The following is a 23,517-nucleotide window of genomic DNA, read 5'->3' as shown; positions in this document are numbered from 1 at the left end:
GCGTATTTCACTGTACAAAGCTCCTGAGGAATTGCATCATTGACTGAACCCCCTCTTGGGTAAGAGAGGTTGTGAATCATGCGGAATTCCCCCGGGGCCTTTTTAGGCACAATGCCCAGCGGGGAGAGGTGAAGACCCTCAAAAGGCGGTTCGAGGAAAGGACCAGCCACCCTGCCTGCCCTGATCTCTTTCTCAATTTTCTTTCTGGCTATGTCTGGCCGTTCCCTAACTGATTTTTGGTTATCCGCGTCCCTGGAGTTGGGTGGGGTGGCCACCGGGATCCTAAATCCCGTTGAAAACCCCTCCCAGAGGTATTTTGCCGCGTTTTTGTCCGGGTATTGTTCCAACAGGTCTTTGAGGGGCTGCAGACGAATGGGGGAAAATGCTAGTCCTAGGTCGATGTTACTGGCGATTGCCGGGACCTTGATAGGATGAGCCGGGAGCACCTCTGGGATTGTTGTGGAAGTACCCCCTGCCCCCCCGAAAGGGCTGCGGCTTATTCTTGAAGCACGCGGAAGCGGGGTGATTCCCCCAGCACCGCTCGCATTCGTGAAGATACTTACAGGAAGGGCGAGAGCATACGCCCCTGTTAAACTCCCAGCATTGTCGACGTCTCTTTGGTTCAATCTTACCCACTTTTGCTGCCTCCTGACTCTTCTTCTCGATGTAGGGGTTTACATCCTCGCCCCAGAAGTTAGGATCTGTAAGGTCCCATCGGGTGGAGGGGTGCAGAGAAGCATTCCTTCGGAAGTCCTCATCATACGTTAATGCGGCGTTTTCGCCTGCCAGAGCTCGAGCACGCCTCACATGAGCCTGGTAGGCAACTAAATCCATGGCGCGGCGGGGATAAGCTGCGCAAACCACGCCCATGAAAACCTGGTACCCGTCTAACCAGTTCTCAAAGGTGCGCTCTGCCCGGGGCGTTCTATACCTCCTCCTACCATAAGAGCGTCTCTTCTCACCTCTCCCAGTTATTTTTGTTGGGGGGAGTAGAGTAAACATATCCACGTACTCCCCGTTAAGGATCTTACTCCTCTTCCTGTGGGACAAGTGGTTTCCCAGGATGAAGTCTGTGGGCTGACTGGTAGTAACCTTAACGTCCTCTACCAATGCCCCGTCCTTCCAATCTAGCACCCCATTAAAAGTCTTGCGGTGGGAATTAGCCCTCCTTTCGTGCGCCCAGAGAGGGATCCCATGATTGGACTCCCCGATACCCCAATAGTCATCCATTGGCCACTCAGAATCGGAATCTGAAGAGGACGTACCTGATTCCTCCTCAGTCTCTGAGTGCCTGCTCCTCTTCTTCTTGGCCGATGTGTGCTTCTTCTTGGACTTCCTCTTACCCCCTTGCTGCCGGCTGGCAGAGGTGTCGACCGCTGGCTGAGGTGGCTGGTTCTCGCCGGATTCTTCCTCCGAACCAGAACTCGCGCTGTCGTCAGTGGAGCTATGGATAGTCTGCTGCTCCTGAAAGGGACTTGGCATACCTATAGCTTGTGATATGGTGTTACCGCTGCCCCCCTTTTTGGGTGCCTTTCCCTTACCCTTGCCCTTTGCTGGGGCCTTGCCTTCACTGGGAGCTTGCATAGCTTTTTTAGGACGGGCAGACTGCGCTCGCTTACTGGGGCGGCCACCTGTTGTGGCATTGGATTGGGCACCAGCTGCCGAGGCAGCCGACTGGGCACCGGCTGCCGATGTGGACGCCTGGGCACCGGCGGCCGACGCCACCGACTGGGCGGTAGCAGTCGCTGCAGCCGGGGAATCTGACATCCCTTGATTGGAGGGGGGAGTATCCGGAATTACGTCTTGCGATGGCTCTGGCGCAGGCAGCGCCGAAGACCCAGGTCTACACTGCCTATAAATAGTTTTAAACACCCTGAAGAACTGATCAAAAGTTTGAGGATCACAAGGTATGACCAATGTTTGAGCACTACCATCACTTGTGGAGGGTGCCGGCTGGTTGCTGGCAGTGGAGGACTGCTGGTTTCCCCCAGAGGCCATGACTGCTGAGCAAATTTAGAATGCTTGAGCAACTCTATAAAACTCCTGCAAGGGAGTCGGCCAAGTTCAGTACTCTCTACACTGGCCGCCGTTCCAACCACCCGTGAAAGGGGGTGTTGCTTGCTTACTGTTTAATCCGACTTTTAATAATTCTAATTTGTTATTTATTTATTTTTTGATTTATTTTTTTTAAAATTATTTATTTATTTATTTATTTTATTTTATTTTATTTTATTTTTATTATTTTTATTTATTTATTTATTTATTTATTTATCTTATTACTAGCGTCTGCCAATTGAACCAAATAATTTATAGAAGCAGTGCCAAATAATATGCCAGCTGTAGCTTATGCTAATTGCACCAATTAAGTGTAAGGCAGCGCTAAATAATATGCAAGCTGCAGCGTTTATTAATTGCACCAAATAATTTTAAGAGCAGCGCTAAATAATATGCAAGTTGCAGTGTTTGCTAGTTGCACCAAATAATTTTATTATTATTATTATTATTAAGTAATATGCAAGCTGCAGGGTCTGCCAATTAAACCAATTAACTTTTTAAGAGCAGCGCTGAATACTATGCAAGCTGTAGCGTTTGCAAATTGCCTCAATTAATTTTGCAAGCTACCGGCACCTTAGATTAACTTTTTTAGAGCAGCGCTGAATACTATGCAAGCTGTAGCGTTTGCAAATTGCCTCAATTAATTTTGCAAGCTACCGGCACCTTAGATTAACTTTTTAGGAGCAGCGCTGAATACTATGCAAGCTGTAGAGTTTGCAAATTGCCTCAATTAATTTTGCAAGCTACCGGCACCTTAGAAACAGCACACAACACTTTACCACTTTATACACTTTAGGTACTTGCTCCCAGCAGTTTGCAACAGTAGCGAATTTCCCTTGCAAAGCCCGGGTGCACCGGCACAAGCAGCAGAATAACCTTAGCAATGAAGGTACAAAGTAGCAGCCCCCAGTCACAGAAAAACTTCGCCTGCACAGGGGAATTTATTGAGCGTGCGTGCAGCTGCTGAATAGAGGGTTAACAAAGTTGCGAGTTACTAAGCAGTCTGAGTTTTTTGTCGGACTGTGCCAACAAAAGGAGCAGTTTAGCTAGACACCACTTGCACAGCGAAGAGACAGCTTAACATTCAGAGGAAGGTTCTATATTTAAAGCACTTAACCTCACAGAGGGCAAATGCCTCACCTAAGATGGCGGGCACCTCCTCAAGCCACGTGGTTAAGACAAAATGGCGGCCGCTAGCTGCGGTAACCTAGGTAACCCGTAAACACTTTCACTCCACAGCTAGAAAAGCCCCGTGATCGCGCGCCCTCAAAGAAGCAGCTGCTTATCCACCCTTTATTTTATTTCTTTGTTTACTTATTTATTTTAGGCAGAAATAAGAGGCGCAGGCTGCAAGAATTATTTATTCTAGGAAGAAATAATGTGCACTGGCTGCAAGAATTAAACAAACGTCCCTGCGCTCGCTCAGCCACCCAAGATGCACAGCCGCAAGAGTTTAAAAACAGAAGCACAGTTCGGCACCCTCCCCCCCAAAGTCACCAACCTCACGCAGAGCTGACTCCCTGCGTTATGAAGACAAAGCCTTGTCCCTTTAGCTGTGAAAAGAGCTGTAATCCAAGGTCTTTAATCCAAGGTCTTTGTGACTGAAAAGGAGAGCGCGCTGTGGGGGAAAAACCTGAAGACCTCAAGGAAGGAAATACAAACCGCTCAGCTGGGAAAGAAAACCTCTCAGCTGGTCGGGAGTGAAGAGGGCGGACCCTGGGCATGCCCGGCTTAAAATACCTAAAGCCACGCCTCCCCCTGGCCTGCCGATAGGCGGCCAGGGTCGCGGGCACGCCCAGGGATTCCCCCAGTTCTCGCGGGGGGCCAAGGACAGCCCCCGCGCCTGGGGGGGAGGGGCTAGACCGCAACCCCCTCTCCTCCCCAGGGTCGGAAATGGCTTTGGGGGCATCTATTGAAGACCTTTGTACGCCAACAGGCCTATGCAGGTTTCTAGAATGTCTCCTGTAGCCAGTCATTTTAATGATTTCTTCATATTGCTTTTGAATGTTGCTATGTGGTTCTGATGTTTAGCAAGAGAAAAGTGTCAGCTTTTAAGTTACAAAGGACTCTTTGTCTGGATTATATATACTCTCTCTCTCTCTCTCTCTCTCTCTCTCTCTCTCTCTGTGTGTGTGTGTGTGTGTGTGTTAAAGGGACACAGGTGGCGCTGTGGGTTAAACCACAGAGCCTAAGGCTTGCCTATCAGAAGGTCGGCAGTTCGAATCCCCGCAACAGGGTGAGCTCCTGTTGCTTGGTCCCTGCTCCTGCCAACCTAGCAGTTCAAAAGCACGTCAAAGTGCAAGTAGATAAACAGGTACCGCTCCGGTAGGAAGGTAAACAGCATTTCCATGCGCTGCTCCGGTTCACTAGAAGCGGCTTAGTCATGCTGGCCACATGACCCGGAAGCTGTACGCCGGCTCCCTCAGCCAATAAAGCGAGATGAGCATCGCAACCCCAGAGTCGGCCACGACTGGACCTAATGGTCAGGGGTCCCTTTACCTTCTATATATATGTGTGTTACAGAAATTAGGGGGGGCACATCTTTAAAGTTGTTAAATGTTACAAATATTATGCCTGAATTTATCCTTTTCAACTTGACAGCTCAGGAAAGTTACCTAGCTTTAAAAATAATATAAAATCAACTCCTTTGCCAGTTTCCTGCATCCCAAAGCTATTTTCCCCTTGAAAAAGGACTCCAGGAAGTTCCCAGAGGTGACAATTGCTGAGCTGATGGTTGGCCAAGGGAAGCCTAATCCCATCACCAAAACTTGCCAAGGGGTTAAGACATGCAAAGGAAGTTCTATTGTAATCTGGGTGGTGGGACTTCAGAGGTGTTTGCCTATGCTCATCTTATACGTGGGTTTTGCCCTGCGATGTCTGCTTATTCTAATCTTGTACCAAGGACTTGCCTGGACATGTTTGCCAAGGTTAACCCCTCCCCTTTTGTGACATGTACAATGATGTTGTAAGAACTGTATGGTGGGAAAGTTTTAAAAGTCCTTGTCACCCTATCCTCGGGGTTCAAAATTCCTCTTTGAACCTGTTGCACAATAAACTTTGGTCTACAGCTATTTGCTCCGGTTGGTGGCTGGACTCCTCTGTTTATTCCGCAGGGACCCGCGGGCTCTGCCCGACCAGCTGGGTGGCTGAGCAGCCTCGCACCTAGATTTTCCGTAATAATACACACACACACTGACAACAAGAGATAGGGGGCAGTCATAGAATCATAGTGTTGAAAGGAACCCTGTCCGTCATCTATTCCAACCCACTGCAATGCAGGAATATGCAGCTGTCCCGTATGGGGATCGAACCTGCAACCTTGGCGTTATCAGCACCATGCTCTAACCAACGGAGTTACGTCCACGGGAAAGAGAGACAGGGGAAGAATGTTTCTGAACAAGGGCATGGTGCAAGGTTCTCTTGATCTCTGGTTCTTCCTGTTTGTTTCTGGAGGGGAGATTTTCTCAGGTTGACAGCTGGAAACATTCAGCTTGCTTGGAAGCTGTCTGTTAACGTCCCTCATTGAACTTCTGGGAGTAAGCAGGAGGCCTCTCCCCACAGGTCCAAGATGGATCTTTCGGACAGAGCAGGAGGAGACCCTGGTGCCACCAAGACTGGGAGCAGTGGAGGATTCTGGGAAGGAACGGTGAAGAAGATCCTAAGTTCAGGAGAAGCCGGCATAGATGTTGGGCGCCAGCGGTTCAGGGAGTTTGGCTACCAGGAGGCCGAGGGGCCCCGAGACTTTTGCAGCCAACTCCACAGTCTCTGCCATCTGTGGCTGAAGCCAGAAAGGCTCACCAAGGCCCAGATCCTGGACCTGGTGGTCTTGGAGCAGTTCCTGGCTGTCCTCCCCCCGGAGATGGAGAACTGGGTCAGGGAGTGTGGAGTGGAGTGGAGTTCGCAGGCGGTGGCCTTGGCAGAAGGCTTCCTCCTGAGCCAGACAGAAGAGAGGAGGCAGGAAGAGAGACAGGTGAGAGGCTTATCCCCACCTCAATCATCCAGGCAGTTCCAAGGAACTGAGAAGGCAGCCATGGTTCTGAATACCAGTTTCTGGAAACCGCAGCAGAGGAGAGTGTTCTTGTGCTGCTTCGGTCTAGCTTGCTGGTTTCCCACTGTAGAATTGGAAGGGACCTCCCACGCTTATTCTAGTCCAGCAGTTCTCAACCTGTGGGTCCCCAGATGTTGTTGGACTACAGCCCCCATCGTCCCTGAGCTCTGGCCTTGCTAGCTAGGGGTGATGGGAGTTGTAGTCCAACAACATCTGGGGACCCACAGGTTGAGAAAGGCTTATTTCTAGTCCAACCCCCCTGCAATGCAGAAATCTCAGATAAAGCATCCATGATAGTTGGCCACGCAACCTCTGCTTAAAAACCTCCAAGGAAGGAGAGTCCACCACCTCCCGAGGGAAACCGTTCCACTGTCAAACAGCTCTTAACTGTCAGAATTCCCCCCCCCCCCCGTAGATTTAGTCGGGATCTCACTTTTTGTAACTTGAAGCCATGGGTTTGAGTCTTACCCTCCAGAGCAGGAGAAAACCAGGTTGTTCCCTGCATGTGACAGCCCTTGAGATATTTGAAGATGGCTATCATATCTCCTCTTTTCTGGGCTAAACATACCCAGCTCCTTCAACCAGTGAAGTCGGTGAAGGTCCTGTGTGAGTGTCTGGAGGCGGTTGGAGGATGGATGGCGGCTAACAGATTGAGGTTGAATCCTGATAAGACAGAAGTACTGTTTTGGGGGGACAGGAGGTGGGCGGATGTGGAGGACTCCCTGGTCTTGAATGGGGTAACTGTGCCCCTGAAGGACCAGGTGCACAGCCTGGGAGTCATTCTGGACTTACAGCTGTCCATGGAGGTGCAGGTCAATTCTGTGTCCAGGGCGGCTGTCTACCAGCTCCACCTGATACGCAGGCTGAGACTCTACCTGCCCGCAGGCTCTCTTGCCAGAGTGGTGCATGCTCTGGTTATCTCCCGCTTAGAGTACTGCAATGCGCTCTATGTGGGGTTACCTTTGAAGGTGACCCGGAAACTACAACTAATCCAGAATGCAGCAGCTAGTCTGGTGACTGGGAGTGGCTGCCAAGACCACATAACACCGGTCTTGAAAGACCTACATTGGCTCCCAGTACATTTCCAAGCACAATTCAAAGTGTTGGTGCTGACCTTTAAAGCCCTAAACGGCCTCGGCACAGTATACCTGAAGGAGCGACTCCACCCCCATCATTCTGCCTGGACACTGAGGTCCAGCACTGAGGGCCTTCTGGCAGTTCCCTCACTGAGAGAAGTCAAGTTACAGGGAACCAGGCAGAGGGCCTTCTCAGTGGTGGCGCTCACCCTGTGGAACACCCTCCCACCAGATGTCAAAGAGAAGAACAACTACCAGGTTTTTAGAAGACATCTGAAGGCAGCCCTGTTTAGGGAAGCTTCTAATGTTTGATGCATTACTGTATTTTAATATTTTGTTGGAAGCCGCTCAGAGTGGCTGGGGAAGCCCAGCCAGATGGGCGAAGTATAAATAATAAATTTATTATTATTATTATTATTATTATTATTATTATTAACCATACCTCATAAGGTTTGATGTGCCGTTGGCCTGATCCAGCAGGCCCTTATGTTCTTAATACAGGTATAGATTGGTTATTCGTCCTTCACCTGGAAGTCCCAGCGCGGGAATACACACAATCTTTAAATGGGATTAAGCCTTAACAACATTTACTAGAGCCACGGAGAAGGTCCTCTTTCCGCTTCACAGCTCCACTTGTTTCTGCAGTAGAGTTTTTCCAGAAGACTTGAGGGAGGAGGGCGAGAATCCATTGCTTGGTTTGTCCTTCCTAGCCTCCTCTCCCTGTTCCCTGTCTGGGTGCCTTGCTTCTGTTTCAGGTGCAAAGCCTGTCCTTAGATGTGGCCGTTGATTCCCGCGAGTCAGAGAAGGACCCAACTGACCGTTGTGCAAAGCCCCTCTCGTGGGGCATCGCCCAGGAGGTACAAAGTCGGAATGATTCATTGGGTAAGGGAGGATCCTTTGGGCTTCAGAACTGCAGGATTTTGTGAAGTATCAGCCCTCCTCCTCCTCCTCTGTTTTCTCCCTCCGATGCCCCCTATATTTGGTAACGCTTAATTCCATGGCCATCTCTAAGCAGCTTGCAATGAAACTGAGAAACAACAACAGGTCTTATAAGGGATAGATCGTAATTCCAGTTTGTAATGGCATCAGATTTGAAATTGTTTTTACATATTGTTACGGCAAAAATCTGGGTGCGAGGCTGCTCTGCCACCCAGCTCATCGGACTAAGTCCGTGGGTCCCTGCGGAGGAAAATGAGCTCAGCCGGAGACAGGAGCAAACTGCAGAAGATCCAAGTTTATTGCGCAACAGGTTCAAGGCGAGATTGAACAGTGAGAAAGGGGTGACATGAGTTTTTGAAACTCCCTCCATGTCCCAGAATACAGTGCAAAACACGTCATGAATACATCACAGAAAGGTGGGGTTACACAGATCAGCAGTTCAGTAAGGTAGGGGTTGCACAGATTAACATATGGAGGAGGGAGGGGGGAATATGCAGAGCTGGAGATATGCACAGATAAACACTTCCTGGGGATGAAAAGACAATGGTCTCAAATATGCATAGTCTGCCACCTGACATTGTCTGGAGGAAAGGCTGATCAGAACAATTTGAAAGGATTAAGGTCTTGACACTTTGCTTGAGGGATTATGCTGGACAGGGGAGATGTGATGGAGTCCTAGAGTAATTGAGCAAACTGGCACGCTGATTTTCTATGAATTTTATAGATTTTAGTCCCTTTTGACAATTGGAAATAAATTGATATATTGTAGCGAAGAAGAAGGTGAAGAAGACATGCCCCACCCCCCTTCCGTAACAGTCCCCCATTCGGAGATAGATTTGCATAAAAGTTCTGTAAGAACTTGCAAATCTTTTCTCCGCACCCTAAATCTCGGTGAAGGTAGGGGTGCCGTGTGAGTGGGAATAGGCCCTAATGGAAAAGGAGGTGGGTTGAGCAGGGCAACAAAGGAGGGAGCAACACGGACCAATACAATGTATGTGTATGTTATATAGATATGCACTAAATAATAACTTTGTATCTATCGTACTAGATGTGTGGGTTTGTGCAAACCTGAAGGGGACTTGCAAATCATGCCTCTTAAGGCCATTTGCAAGTATAGTAGTGCAAAAAGGACACCTGTTGTATTTTGTTCAATAGTGGTCTATGCTTTACATTTAGCAGAAAGGTCCACTACTGACTGAAAAAAAATGTAGTTTGCTTTGTCCCCCGCCATTTTTGTGTTCTCAGGTGTCAAGGTAGCTTTTCTGTGGTCTCACAGTAGTGGCAATCCCTGGTGAATCCACTTAGGGCTTTCATATTAACCATGTTGCCTGGCACTCACCACAGCTGCCATAGGTTCGGGCACGTCCTGAGGGAAATGTCCTTGCCTTGGCTTCCTATGGGGGTTTTATTATTGGTCTTGCAGTCATGGGAAGTTGCGCACTTGCACTTTAAGGACCAAAAGCTAATTGCAGCCTGGATACACTTGCCCAATTCAAACTGAGTCCAATTTGAATTTATCTTTCCCCATGGTTCTCAACTCTTCAAACCAATCTGTTAAAAGAAAACCATTCTTAAAGGGGCACTTGCCGAAATAAGTCAATTTAACTGTATAAGGGATCATTCCTGCTAAACCAAAGCATATCCACCTTCATGTATCTTAGAAGCTTCTCCTTGGTAAAGTGGGTTTTAGCACATTTTTTAAAATGGGTAGGGAAGTTGGCAGAGTGCCAGGTGAAACAACGAAATATGGTAATAAATTTATCTAAGTCTAAACATTGGACTACATAATATCCTGATCTGTTAAAAGGTATAAAATGTATGAGGATCCTCCACTGGGGTGTAAGGAATAAGACATTAGACATAAAACACTTACACACAAAAATAGCCACAAAATAGCCCCCCCATTTGTGGAAATGACACACTGTCAGACACATTTCAACATTCCTACGTAATAACACATAATACAAAACAAACTAATTAAATATCAGTTGCATATCTTGAGACAATTGGGATATTTTATATATGTATCTTGAGGTTCAAAAGTCAGAAAATGTCCTTGTAATTCAACTCCACCCCCCTTTGTCAGCCCCACTCCCCCCGGCAGTCTATATCCTTTGAAAGAGACATCACTTTGAAACTTTGGTGTCTTCTGTTGTGGTGGCGAAGTCTTTCATTGGATCTGTAATAACACACTTGTAGAAGTGATATCCTGTAAGGGCAGGGTGGACTTAAAAGACACAGTTAAAATAATAATAAAACACACACACACACACACACACACACACACACACACACACACACAATGACCTATGAGGAACCAAAATAAATAAATGCTAAGACACAGAATTTTAAGAAATCTGAAGTAACAATGAAAATAAAAGAGTGTTTCTTGATGTGACCACATCAGTTAGAATGTTAATAGCAAAATACTGGGAAATGACTTAATACCAAGAAAATGAATGGCAATTTAAAGTTGTGCAAGTACCTTGAACTAGCCAAAATGACAGAATTAATAAGAAATGATCAGGCAAAGGGTAAACAAATACCATTCCACAAACAATGTTAGGTTGTGCTTCGCTTAATTTCGTAGACATCATGGAAAAACTGATTAAATAAATGAAAAGAGATTATTTGTAACTTAAAGCGTCAAAGGCACGAAGAGATGGAAGTCACAAATACAGCAGGGATTCAGACATGTTTCACAGAACAGGAAAGAAAGTTGCTGTGGGAGAAAAGAAGGGACAAAAACCTTTGTTATCGGGGTTCACATATCCTGTTAAAAGGGAAAAATTATTTCATGTGAGAAGCCTGTCAGGAAATGCTGTTCCTAAAATGCACACAAAGTCTGTGATTTTAAATCCCTTGGGGGGGGGGTGCTTTGAAATTTACCTGTGAAAAGAATTTGGCATGTTAATCATGTTAAGATTTGAAACTTGGCACACCTTTTGTCTTGCGAAGCCCCTGGAGCAAAGGACACATTAAGGGTGATTTCCCTCAGTGGCTCCAAGTTTTTTACATAAGGAAATTAGGATAAATTTCCCCCTTCAGCCCAAGCTCCTCTCACTCCCTACAGTTCCCCCTCCTTCCTCTCTCTCTCTCTCATTTCTTTTCCTATCCTCTTTTTTCTTTTTCTTTTTTTTTTTTTTTTTTTGCTGATCTAGTCTCTGTGCATGTGTGGAGTTCATGTCTCAGCAAACCTTTTATACTATTGAAATGTTGCATCTTTTGGCAAAATTAGAATTTGAATAAGGGAAGGGTAAGTAGATTTTAAAAGAGGGTTAGATTTAAAACAAAAGAGAGAAACTCAGCAATTGAAGTATTCACCAACAAAAGCTAGCAATTTCAGCCCAAGCAAAGCGACTGCTTCCTTTATGTACAGGAAAGGGCTAATATCCCTCTGGCCATTCGTGGAACAATGCCACGCCCTTATATATGGGGGAAAATGGCCAGACTCAGAATTCATAAGATTTTTAATATTCCCAATCATTTCAGCCTTACCATTTGCAGACAAATTTTTTCTGCCCTTTATTTACAGGATAAATGGTCAAGACTCATATGTATTTGATGTGCTTAAACTTTGAATTGACTTTGAAGTCTGATTTTTTTTAATAGTAGACAAAATGATAAACACTGTAATCACTCAAATGCTTGATATTCTCAGTTGTGCTTCGGCTTCACCTCTCATGTTTTAAAACTAAAGAGCAAAGCTAGGCTGAATTTCAACTCCATCACCACACCAGAATTTAAGAATTACCCTCAAATCCTCCAATGCTTGCAGACACATGTCCTTCCACACAGCCTCAAATTGGGAGAGCTAAAAGGGACCCTGGGGTCATCTAGTCCAACCCTCCAAAATAAAGGGTTCACAGCAAGATTTCACAGCAAGATTTGTACTACACACACATACTTATGTACACAGGCACTACTGGGGAAGAGAGCACAATCAGTGCTCCTATCATGTACTAAGGAAGAAGAAAATAAAAATTCCCAACTTTATACAGAACCCTTTAGCAGATCTTGAGATTAGTTTGAGTTTACTTCTTTAGACGTGCAAGTTCCTTAGAGTGCAAGTTCCTAGACAAATGATCCTTAAAGAAAGATTGAAGTGAACATTTTCTTAAGATAGGGAGAGGATCTCTTATAAAGCATAGTTAAAACAGCCATAGATTTGATTTAAAGGGAATACAAAAGTGACAATTTTTCCTGAATTTGAAGGTTTGTCCTTCCTAGCCTCCTCTCCCTGTTCCCTGTCTGGGTGCCTTGCTTCTGTTTCAGGTGCAAAGCCTGTCCTTAGATGTGGCCGTTGATTCCCGCGAGTCAGAGAAGGACCCAACTGACCGTTGTGCAAAGCCCCTCTCGTGGGGCATCGCCCAGGAGGTACAAAGTCGGAATGATTCATTGGGTAAGGGAGGATCCTTTGGGCTTCAGAACTGCAGGATTTTGTGAAGTATCAGCCCTCCTCCTCCTCCTCTGTTTTCTCCCTCCGATGCCCCCTATATTTGGTAACGCTTAATTCCATGGCCATCTCTAAGCAGCTTGCAATGAAACTGAGAAACAACAACAGGTCTTATAAGGGATAGATCGTAATTCCAGTTTGTAATGGCATCAGATTTGAAATTGTTTTTACATATTGTTACGGCAAAAATCTGGGTGCGAGGCTGCTCTGCCACCCAGCTCATCGGACTAAGTCCGTGGGTCCCTGCGGAGGAAAATGAGCTCAGCCGGAGACAGGAGCAAACTGCAGAAGATCCAAGTTTATTGCGCAACAGGTTCAAGGCGAGATTGAACAGTGAGAAAGGGGTGACATGAGTTTTTGAAACTCCCTCCATGTCCCAGAATACAGTGCAAAACACGTCATGAATACATCACAGAAAGGTGGGGTTACACAGATCAGCAGTTCAGTAAGGTAGGGGTTGCACAGATTAACATATGGAGGAGGGAGGGGGGAATATGCAGAGCTGGAGATATGCACAGATAAACACTTCCTGGGGATGAAAAGACAATGGTCTCAAATATGCATAGTCTGCCACCTGACATTGTCTGGAGGAAAGGCTGATCAGAACAATTTGAAAGGATTAAGGTCTTGACACTTTGCTTGAGGGATTATGCTGGACAGGGGAGATGTGATGGAGTCCTAGAGTAATTGAGCAAACTGGCACGCTGATTTTCTATGAATTTTATAGATTTTAGTCCCTTTTGACAATTGGAAATAAATTGATATATTGTAGCGAAGAAGAAGGTGAAGAAGACATGCCCCCCCCCCCTTCCGTAACAATATGAAAGCGTTTTTAAATGTGCGTGTGTTTTTTAAATAAGTTTCTCATAATTATTTTTATATGTGAAGCTGTGCAATTTTATTTTCTGTTTTACAAATTGAATTTTGGTGCAACTTAACGACAACTTAAAATACATAAACTATAACTTGAGAACAAATTAAAAACCCAAAATCCACAATTGCTTTCCTATTATTGCAGCTGCTGTGAAGTTGTGTGATATTGTCATCTTTTTACTATTTTTTGACGGGGGGGTGGGTTGTTACTAATTTATTGTGAAGTGGCTTTTGAGATACGTTATGGGAAGTTTCATACATGGAATCAAATAAATAGTTGGAATTAAAATTAACAATGACACCCCCACAAAGCAAAGCATAGTAGCACACCCTGAATATTATTATTGTTAATTGTAATAATAGTAGTGTTTCTTGGTCGCTCTACTCGTGAAATAATACTGCAAAGCAACTTTCCAGCACGGTAGAAATGCTAAAAGCAATGCAATTACAATAATAGCAATCAATATAAAACTGAAAAGCGCACACATCAATACAAAATAAAATACAGGTCTTACAGTTTCTGCCCCACTGAAAGAAGCCTAAAAACCCTTTAAACGAAGGCCTTAAAGCCAAAGTAAAATATGGCACCAGCTATACCCAAGGCTGTCCTTGAGGTGTTGTGGTCTTGAGCCACAGCACAAGTCTTTATAGGTCAAAACCAGCCCGGAAACTAATGCAGTCAGCCAGGATTGGCGCCATGCGCTCCTGCTGTTGGGCCTGCTCTCACTCAGATAAATTGACCCCACCTCACTGAACAACCCTTTACCCGAAGGTTTATTTCCCTTTCCCCTTAAAATTCTAGCCCAGAGTATCCTGCTCCCGGGGACCTTTGTGAGGGGGTGGCTAGTAGGTTGGAGTCTCAGACAGGTTTTCTTTAAATAAGCAATAAAGATCTATTTAAGGCAAGATAGTAAATAAACACAAATGGACTCAACTCAGGTTACTTCAGGAATACAGTGCAGTTTCACATTTTTTAATTTAAATTAACAATTTTTAATTGATTTTTTTTCAGTAAAAAGACAACAAAAAGAACAAAAAACGATACATATCACTGTAAACACCCTTATATACATATTTTCCAAGAGAAAAAGAAGAAAAGTTATAAGAAAGCAGACAGAAGAAGAAAAAGGAAAATATTAACAAATTCTTGCTTCAAACACTACAGTATATAAAGTTAAAATATTTTAAAAGACTTCCACTGCATTCACTGCATGTCTCTTAGTTATTTTGCTTGAATTTACATCTGTCCTTCAGTCATTTCCCTTCCTTAAATTATTTCATAATCGATCAAATCTTTATGTTCTTCACAAGGTTAGTCTAGACACAACCAAACTTTCGTATTTGAGCCCTGCTTGTATAAATAATCATTTAAACATTTCTATTGTTTCTGAATTATAATTTTTGATTTATGCCTTATTAAATCCGTCAATTTTGCTAACTCCAGGTACTCACAAAGTTTACTTATCCATTCCCCCTTTGTTGGGATATAATTTTCTTTCCAATGACTGGCTACCAACATCCTCGCTGCCGTTGCTGCGGACAGAAATATGTTACTTTTGTCATTGGGAATGTCCTTATTCAAAATTCCTAATAGATATGCTTCTGCCCTTTTGGTATAAGTGCGGTTTCACTCTAATTCATTCTCAGTCGTTTTTGCCTAAAGGGTTTGGTTCCTTTATACGGTGATAGTTTCTTTCAGTTATCCACCCCCTTTAACAATCCTGCTCCTGAGTTACCGTACTTTAGGTAATAGACCTAAGGGCTCTCCACACACACACACACACACACACACACACAAAGCCTTCACTGGGTTTGGGAGTTTCCTCCTTTCCTTAGAAGAATCTCTCCCCTCCAGACTAGATTTGAGTCCCGAGTAGGCTGTTCCTTTCCAGCTCCTACTTCTCTTGCCTCAACCTCTGCCTCCCTGTAAAATTCTGGTCTGTTCCATCTACAGGACACCACACTCTGTCCTTCACAATATGCTCAGAGTGGAAGTTGTTTTTCCAGAACCAACTCTTCCTCCCATTCACTCTTTATACCACAACCTGCCCCCTAACCTGTCTCCTTACCTATCTCCCAGCCTCTCCAACCTCAATTCCAGCTCACCTCAACCAACCCTCTCAATATAGGTAGGTAGCCGTGTTGGTCTGCCGTAGTCAAAACAAAATAAAAAATTTCTTCCAGTAGCACCTTAGAGACCAACTAAGTTTGTTATTGGTATCAGCTTTCTGAAGAAGTGTGCATGCACATGAAAGCTCATACCAATAACAAACTTAGTTGGTCTCTAAGGTGCTTGTTGTTGTTGTTGATGATGTTTAGTCATTTAGTCGTGTCCGACTCTTTGTGACCCCATGGACCAGAGCACGCCAGGCACTCCTGTCTTCCACTGCCTCCCGCAGTTTGGTGAAACTCATGCTGGTAGCTTTGAGAACACTGTCCAACCATCTCGTCCTCTGTCGTCCCCTTCTCCTTGTGCCCTCCATCTTTCCCAACATCAGGGTCTTTTCCAGGGAGTCTCCTCTTCTCATGAGGTAGCCAAAGTATTGGAGCCTCAGCTTCATGATCTGTCCTTCCAGTGAGCACTCAGGGCTGATTTCCTTCATAATGGAGAGGTTTAGTAATAATAATAATAATAAATTTTATTTATATCCCGCCCTCCCCAGGCGAAGCCGGGCTCAGGGCGGTTAACAACACCAAAACAGTGCAACATTATAAAAGTTAATTAAAATCCAAATTGATGGCAACCTAAAGTAAAGTTTTGTAAAGATTGCCAAAGGAGGGGGTCAGGCTGCGCCCTGACCAAAAGCCTGGTGGAACAGCTCTGTCTTGCAGGCCCTGTGGAAAGATGTCAAGTCCTGCAGGGCCCTTGTCTCTTGTGACAAGCGTTCCACCAGGTTGGAGCCGAAGCCGAAAAAGCCCTGGCTCTAGTTGAGGCCAGCCTAACCTCTCTGTGGCCTGGGACCTTCAAGATGTTTTTATTTGAAGACCGTAAGTTCCTCTGTGGGGCATACCAGGAGAGGCGGTTCCGTAGGTACGAGGGTCCTAGGCCGTATAGGGCTTTGAAGGTTAAAACCAGCACCTTAAACCTGATCCTGTACTCCACCGGGAGCCAGTGCAGCTAGTATAGCACCAGATGAATGTGATCTCGCAGCGAAGACCCCATAAGGAGTCTCGCCGCAGCATTCTGCACCTGCTGGAGTTTCTGGGTCAGTCTCAAGGGCAGCCCCACGTAGAGCGAGTTACAATCCAGTCTGGAGGTGACCGTCGCGTGGTTTGATTTTCTTGCAGTCTTCTTGCAGTCCGTGGGACTCTCAAGAGTCCCCTCCAGCACCAGAATTTAAAAGCATCCATTCTTCGGTGATCAGCCTTCTTTATGGAATTTTTAAATTTTGTTTCAACCCTCTCAACTAACTGCCTCTTCTCAAATCCTCTCCTTTTAAACTCTCCCTTCTGGAACCACGGCCAATCAGAGGCTGCCATTTGTTAACTATTTGCTGGCAGGGGAAAAAAGAAAGGGAATAAAGAAATGATTGTTGCATCCAACCTGTCCAGCAAAACCAACTTTTCGTTTGATGTGCTCAGGCTGTCAGCACAGGTTCGGCTGAGAAGTCCAGAAGGTGCAGTAAGTCAGAGTGGGAGCTCTCTGATGCCAAGGACATTCTGGCTGGCCCTAGTGGGTCAGAGGGAGTTCCTGAAGTAGTGTTGCGCCGATCAGCTCGGACGACAAAGGGGAAGCCCCCTGAAAGGTTTGCAGTCACTAGTGTGTGGGTCAGTATGGCACAGTGTGAACCCGAGAGTTTTGAGGATGTTCAGAAACTGCTTCAGGAAGAAGCCAGGAAATGGCATGAGGTGATGCAGAAGGAGATGAGCTCAATGGAGTCTCTAGGTGTGTTCTCCCTCACGAACTTGCCGGTGGGCAAACAGTAGCCGTTGGGTTTACCGTCTTAAACCCACAGCAACTGGAGAACCGCAGTACAAGGCCAGGTTAGTAGCGAGAGGATTCACGCAGCGAAGGGGGTTGCATTATACGGAAGTTTATGCTCCCACCTCCAGAAGTGAATCTCTACGCGTGCTCTTGGCCATTGCTGCACAAAGAGGTTTGCTGGATTATCACTTTGATGTGGATGTTGCCTACTTGAACTCAGACCTCTAGAAGGATCTGTATATGCTTCCTCCTCCAGGGTTTGAGGGCAATGAGCAAGGTACTGTATGGAAACTTCACAAGTCAATTTACGGCCTGAAGCAATTGGCCAGGAATTGGAATTTGTGCCTGAATGAAGTTTTGGAGAAGCTAGGTTTCAGAAAGAGTCTTGCTGACAGTTGCCTGTACCTTAGAGGGTCAGGAGACTCACAGGAAATGGTGTTATTCTTTGTCGATGACATCATTTTTGTTGCGAGGGCAGACAAATAGGTGCAGAAGTTTGCCAAAGAGCTTGGAAAGCGGTTTCAGCTCAAGAACCTAGGTGCAGTAAAAATCTACTTGGGCGTGGAGATAGCTAGAACTGAGGATGGTAGCTTCTTGCTCAGTCAGAAAGGCAAGATTGAGCAGTTGCTTGAGAAGTTCAGAATGTCTGATTGTGCAGGAGTTCGGACACCCATGGAAGCGAGCTACGTGAAAGACAGCCAGCAAGCAGAAAGTGCTGAGTTCGAGAATGCTGAGCTCTTTCAGTCAGCTCTGGGTAGTCTGTTGTATCTGTCCCAATGGAGCAGACCAGACATTGCCTTTGCTACCAATCTGCTCAGTAGGGAAGCATCAAAACCCAGTGTAAGTGCTTGGCACAGTATCAAGCGGGTACTGCGTTACCTGCAGCATACCAAAGACTTCAGTCTCAAGCTGCCAGCTGAGGGTGAGACGAAGCTCACATGCTTTGCAGACAGCGATTGGGCGAATCTGCAGGACCGAAAGTCTGTGTCTGGGTTGGTGATAAAGTTTGGGAAGTCACTGGTTGGGTGGAAGTCCCGGAAGCAAATTCTCATTGCGCTGTCTTCTACTGAGGCTGAATTCAGTGCACTATCAGATTTGTGCCGGGAACTGGAGTTTTATAGATGCTTGGTGCAAGAGATCTGTGGGGATTGTAGCTTGCCCATCACGGTTTGGGAAGACAATCAACCCTGTTTAAAGTTAGCTGAATCTGGGCAATTTAAGGCCAGAACCAAGCATCTAGACATACGTTTCCAGAATGTGTGTCAGAGTGTTCAGTCAGGTTTGATATGGCTGAAGTATTGTGCTAGTCACGATAACTTGGCTGATGGTTTTACCAAACCTTTGAGCTTCCAGCGTCATGGGGAGTTCTGTGGTGGTTTGGAGTTGGGGTAAGTTCTGTTACTTACTTGCCCCACAGTAGCGCAGGGTGAGAGGGGAGTGTGAGGAGAACCTGAGCTTACAGGGTTAAACAGCTCAGAGTGTACGTCCTGTCTACTGTGGGATGGGGGGAGATTCTACGTCACTTCCAAGAGTCTCAACCCTTTGTGTTCTCTCTATTTTTGCTTTTGAAGAGAGCGGACGTGTTTTCACGATGCTGTGTGCTGTATTAGACAATGGATAGTTCTGCTATAAATAAAGCTGCTTTTAGTTACTAGAATCCTGTGTGGACTCTGTTTAACCACACTGAAGAAGCACGGAAGACAGCAGCTTTCTCTGACCGCTGCCGGACTCTGCTTTTGCTCAGAGCATTGGAATGTGGACTTTGGAATGCGGAGGCCTGGCGCAGCGAAAGCGGGCCAGACGCCAGGCTTCTCTGAGCAATAAATCTTCTCAGGTATAAACCATTTAAATGTATGGAGTGTGGAGTTTGTTAGAAGGCTCAACTTACTTTGCATCAACAAACTCACACAGGGAAAGACTTTCACTGATAGCAGAACCCATGCAAAACATCAACAAACAGGGGGAATCCCATTTAAATGTATGGAGTGTGGAAAGTATTTCACTCAGGGTTCACTCCTTCACATAAAAAAACTCAAAGGGTAAAAGCAATTTTAAATGTACGGAGTGCATACAATGTTCTGGTGTTCATATGTAAATTTGTTTAGCTACCGTGTTTTTCACTCTATAAGACACACTTTTCCCCTCCTAAAACAGGGGGAGTGTGTGTGCGTCCTATGGAGCAAATGCAGGCTTTGCGGGCTACCCCAGAAGCCAGAAGAGCGAGAGGGAACGCTTTGCAGCGCTCCCTCCCGTTGTTCTAGCTTCCGGCTTAGCCACGCGAACCCTTCGCAGGGGAGCAGGAACCCCTGCGGCAGCTTCGCACGGCTATCCGTGGCTTTTGCGGGAGGTGGGGGAAGGGAAAGAGCATGGCTTTCTCACTTCCCCCACCTCTTGCAAAAGCGCCCCAGAGCCACGCTCCCTTTAAAGAGGTGTGCGGACTGTGTGTGTGGCTCTTGGGGGCTTTTCCCCGAGGAGGGAGAAAGGCAGCCTGTAACTGACGGGCTGCCGTTCTCCCTCCTCGGGCAAAAGCCTGCAAGCGCCACACATACGCTCCACGCGGCTCGTGAAAGGGAGCACTGAGCTGAGGCTGGGTTGCATACAGGCCCTGCTCAGTGCTCCGTTTAAATTATGGTTTTTTTCCTTGCATTCCCCCTCTAAAAACTAGGTGCGCCTTATGGCCAGGTGCATCTTATGGAGCGAAAAATACGGTATGTATTAAAGTAATGAAGGTACAGTGAGGGGGGGGGAGTATTTGATCCCCAGCTAAATTTGCCCCTTTGCCCTCTGACAAATAAATGACCAGTCCATAATTTTAATGGCAGTTTTATTGTAGCTGTGAGAGATGGAATAACAACAGGAAAACCCCCAGAAACCCACAAGACAAAAGTCAGAGATTGGTGTGTATTACAATGAGTGAAATAAGTGTTTGATCCCCTATCAACCAGCCAGATGTCAGGCTACCTGGTATCTTCACTGTTAGTAACGAGCTGAGATTATGTAACCTTTTAAAAAGGATTTCTCTAAGTGCACCCTTAGAAAGTATTTATGAGGTAACAGATAATCCCAAATGGTGGGAAATTCTAAACGCTAAGGGATATCATATAGTTAAAGGTATGTATAGAGGAGAGTCCTTAAAGTCATTGCAGGAAGTAATAGAGAATATAGGTAACCAATATTGGTTAAAAATTGGAGGAATATACAACAAAATTTCCAAAGTCCAAGAAACAGGAAATAGGAGTTTAGAAGAGCCAATAGAGGAACTATACAAACAAATGGAAAAAACGAAACAAGGAATGACAGGTAAAATCTGTAAGAGTATGATTACAAATAATGAACAGACAACCCAACTTATTCAAAAGATGTGGAGTAAGGAGGAACAAGTTAGCGAAGCAACGGTTGAAAGGATAATGAAAGGAACAGATGAGATTTAAGTAAGCAAATTCAGAGAACTGAAATTAAAATTCTTTCTAAAATGGTACAGAACTCCAGCCCAGCTTGCTAATATGGTAGCAGGATTGAATTCTAGCTGTTGGCACTGTAAACAAGTCAAGGGATGGTTTTCCCATATGTACTGGGAATTCCCAGAGGTAAAGGAATTCTGGGGATAAATCCTAAATGTTATTAATGAAATTTTTAAAATGAAGCTTTCAATAGATTTTGATTTCATGACAATGGGTATACTTGGAAACATGGCAATAGAGAAAGGTGACCAGTTTACCTTCAGAGCTATGATATTAGCGGGAAAGGCAACGATAGCTTTAGGTTGGAAAGAGAGAGGAAAATGGACAGTAGAGGCATGGAATACTTATTTGTTTGAACTTATTTCGTCGGACATTGTCGCAGTCATGTCACAGGAAACAACGTGGAAGGTCAAGTCCACCACGATAAGGAACAGAGGGAACCCCTATCTTGAATGGATAAAAACTACTGGAACAAAAGAAATTCGGTGGAAACTGTGGAGATATCGATCTGCGAAGCTCGATCGATTAGCCGTGACCACTGATTGTTTTACGATCTCAATCAGCCGTTTACAGCGTCCAGCCGCTTCCTTCTAGCTGCGCAACAAATTCTGCTGTCTCTTCACTCACAGCTCAGCAGAGTAGCATACAGCGGTGCAAAGCTGTCATTTGCTTCGGGCAAATATACAAAGACAGGTTTGTCTATTTACAACTCTTTATTGCAACATTTCTTAGAGAAATAGTCCATCACTGCTTGCAGCCATGGCAAACATGTCTGTCTCTCAAGACACACAGAGAGAACTGAAAGTACAGGAACAAGCTCCTCCTAGCTTCGAAAACTGACGTCAGCAGGTGACGCACTCCTCAGAACATTTAACCAGTTAAGTTCTGAACTATCACACCCCCCCTTGCGTCCCTGTCTGACACCTGTGGAACATCTTCAGTAACACCTTGAGAGATCAATTCCTTCCCCAATGCCTCGTGCCCTCCCTTGGCGTACCTGTTAGGCATCTGTGGAATCACCTCACAACTCTCAGAATCGCACTGTGCGAAACTTACCCACGCACCTGTGGCCTGGTACCTCTCAGGTGGAATACCCTTGGTTGTGCGACTGGATCGCCTAAGCACAAACTCTGGTGTTTCCTCTGGCTCACTGTCACCAGCAGGTGTGTCCTCTGCATCACGGGATTCCCGCTCTGACTTAAAGCGTCTTCGAATCCTCTCCATTACACTCACAGGAGAACTAGGCTCACTCTTGGGCTGTCCTTTTCTAACAACTCGTGGAGACGCCCCATCCTGCTCCTGACCTTGGTCAGTGACCTGATCGTCATCAGCAGACTCAGCCTCTCCTTCCTCCTCATCAGAACCTTCCTGCTCTGAATCAGAAAGACATTCTGAAAGAACATCACGCTGTGCAGAAATCTTTGGCCTTTCATCCTGCTCAAAGAACTCAGCGTGTTTACTGATCAGCGCCTTACTCTGATCACCTGACGGGTAAGCAAACCTCCATGCACGAGCTTCTGGCTCATACCCACAGAAGATCATTTTCTGGAACTTGGCTTCATCTGGCCCTTGCAAAGCTTTGGGCACTGGCACAAATGCAGGAGATCCAAACTTGCGCAGAAAGTGAACCTGGGGTTTTCTGCCATGCATCAAAGAGTAAGGTGTGTCACCTACCAGTGAACTGTAGACACGATTCCAGGTGAAACACACACACCTAGTTGCCTCCAGCCAAAACTTTGGAGGTAACCTAGCTTCTGTCAGCATCACCTGTGCAGCCTTAACCAGAGCTTCACTTCTAAGCTCTGCTACCCCCCCCTGCTGGGGAGAAGTAACTGTGTGACGTATCCCTTTCTTGTGAAAGAACTTCTGCAAAGCAGAACCAGTGTACCTAGCATTTCTGTCACTGACGATTGCTTTCACCCTGGTGGAGAACCTTAGTTCCACCCCCTCAATCCAGCTTCTGATCAGCTGTGCTGCATCCTCCTTGGACTTGAGACCATGAGTCCAGGTGTTCTGCGAAAAATCATCTTGAATTGTTAGCAGAAACCTGGCCCCCCCTAGACTCTGTTCCTTCACAGGATTGAACAGATCTATGTGAACCAGCTCAAAAGGTTTAGTGGTTACCCGTTCCACCTTTGGGTAACTGCATCCTCTCACCTTTGCCTGTCTGCAAGTGTCGCAACTAATGGCACGTCCACAATCTTTAATCTTACACCCTTTGGTAACCTCAGGAAGTACCTGCAGTTCTTCTAGAGAACCATGAATTGTCCTCTGATGCCATACACAAGCACAAGTAACATGAGCGGGAATTGTAGCACGCAGGGCCTGTGCTTTCTCAACCTTCCCCTCACCCCCTAGAGACGTTTTAAGAATGAAAAGATCATTCTGTCCCTTTTTCACTTCAACAAGCCGTCTCCCTTCTCTGGAGATTGTGCAGACATCATCCTGAAAACAAACCTGAAACCCCTTTTTTAGCAAATAAGGCACAGATAACAAACAGTGATGCACCCCTGGGACGACACAAAACTCCATCCGTTCCTGCAAAACAGAAATATAGGCATTAGCAAACTTAGAAACATTTGTTCTTTGACCATTTGCGAATAAAACAGTCTGTCCCTTTGGAACTGCCTTGCAATTCCACATCTCGACTGCAGGGGTCTCTGGAACCATGTTGCGGTTAGCAG

At 45.8% G+C, this 23,517-nt stretch overlaps 2 protein-coding genes across 2 annotated transcripts in view; both read left to right on the top strand.

The window, feature by feature from the left end:
• LOC309337000 (vomeronasal type-2 receptor 26-like) overlaps nucleotides 1-23,517 on the top strand; it is a 202,872-nt gene that overhangs the window by 102,016 nt on the left and 77,339 nt on the right. The gene's annotated exons all lie outside the window — the stretch shown is intronic.
• LOC309337247 (zinc finger protein 24-like) lies at nucleotides 5,541-8,262 on the top strand. Its single transcript, XM_081854008.1, has 2 exons — nucleotides 5,541-6,025; nucleotides 7,935-8,262. Exons 1-2 carry the CDS (start codon nucleotides 5,624-5,626, stop codon nucleotides 8,103-8,105), a joined length of 573 nt encoding a protein of 190 aa, XP_081710134.1. The 5' UTR covers nucleotides 5,541-5,623; the 3' UTR covers nucleotides 8,106-8,262.

The sequence above is a fragment of the Podarcis erhardii genome (genome assembly GCF_964252035.2).
Source record: "Podarcis erhardii genome assembly, chromosome: 2".
Lineage (NCBI taxonomy): Eukaryota > Metazoa > Chordata > Lepidosauria > Squamata > Lacertidae > Podarcis > Podarcis erhardii.
Note: the sequence above shows the minus strand (reverse complement) of the source record. Positions and strands in the feature narration are given on the sequence as shown.

Excerpts from the sequence above, each read along its gene's own strand:
- LOC309337247 (XM_081854008.1), top strand. The coding sequence starts at position 5,624 with ATGGATCTTTCGGACAGAGCAGGAGGAGACCCTGGTGCCACCAAGACT. Across the intron at positions 6,026-7,934 it reads GGAGGCAGGAAGAGAGACAG|GTGCAAAGCCTGTCCTTAGA; the intron begins GTGAGAGGCTTA and ends CTTCTGTTTCAG.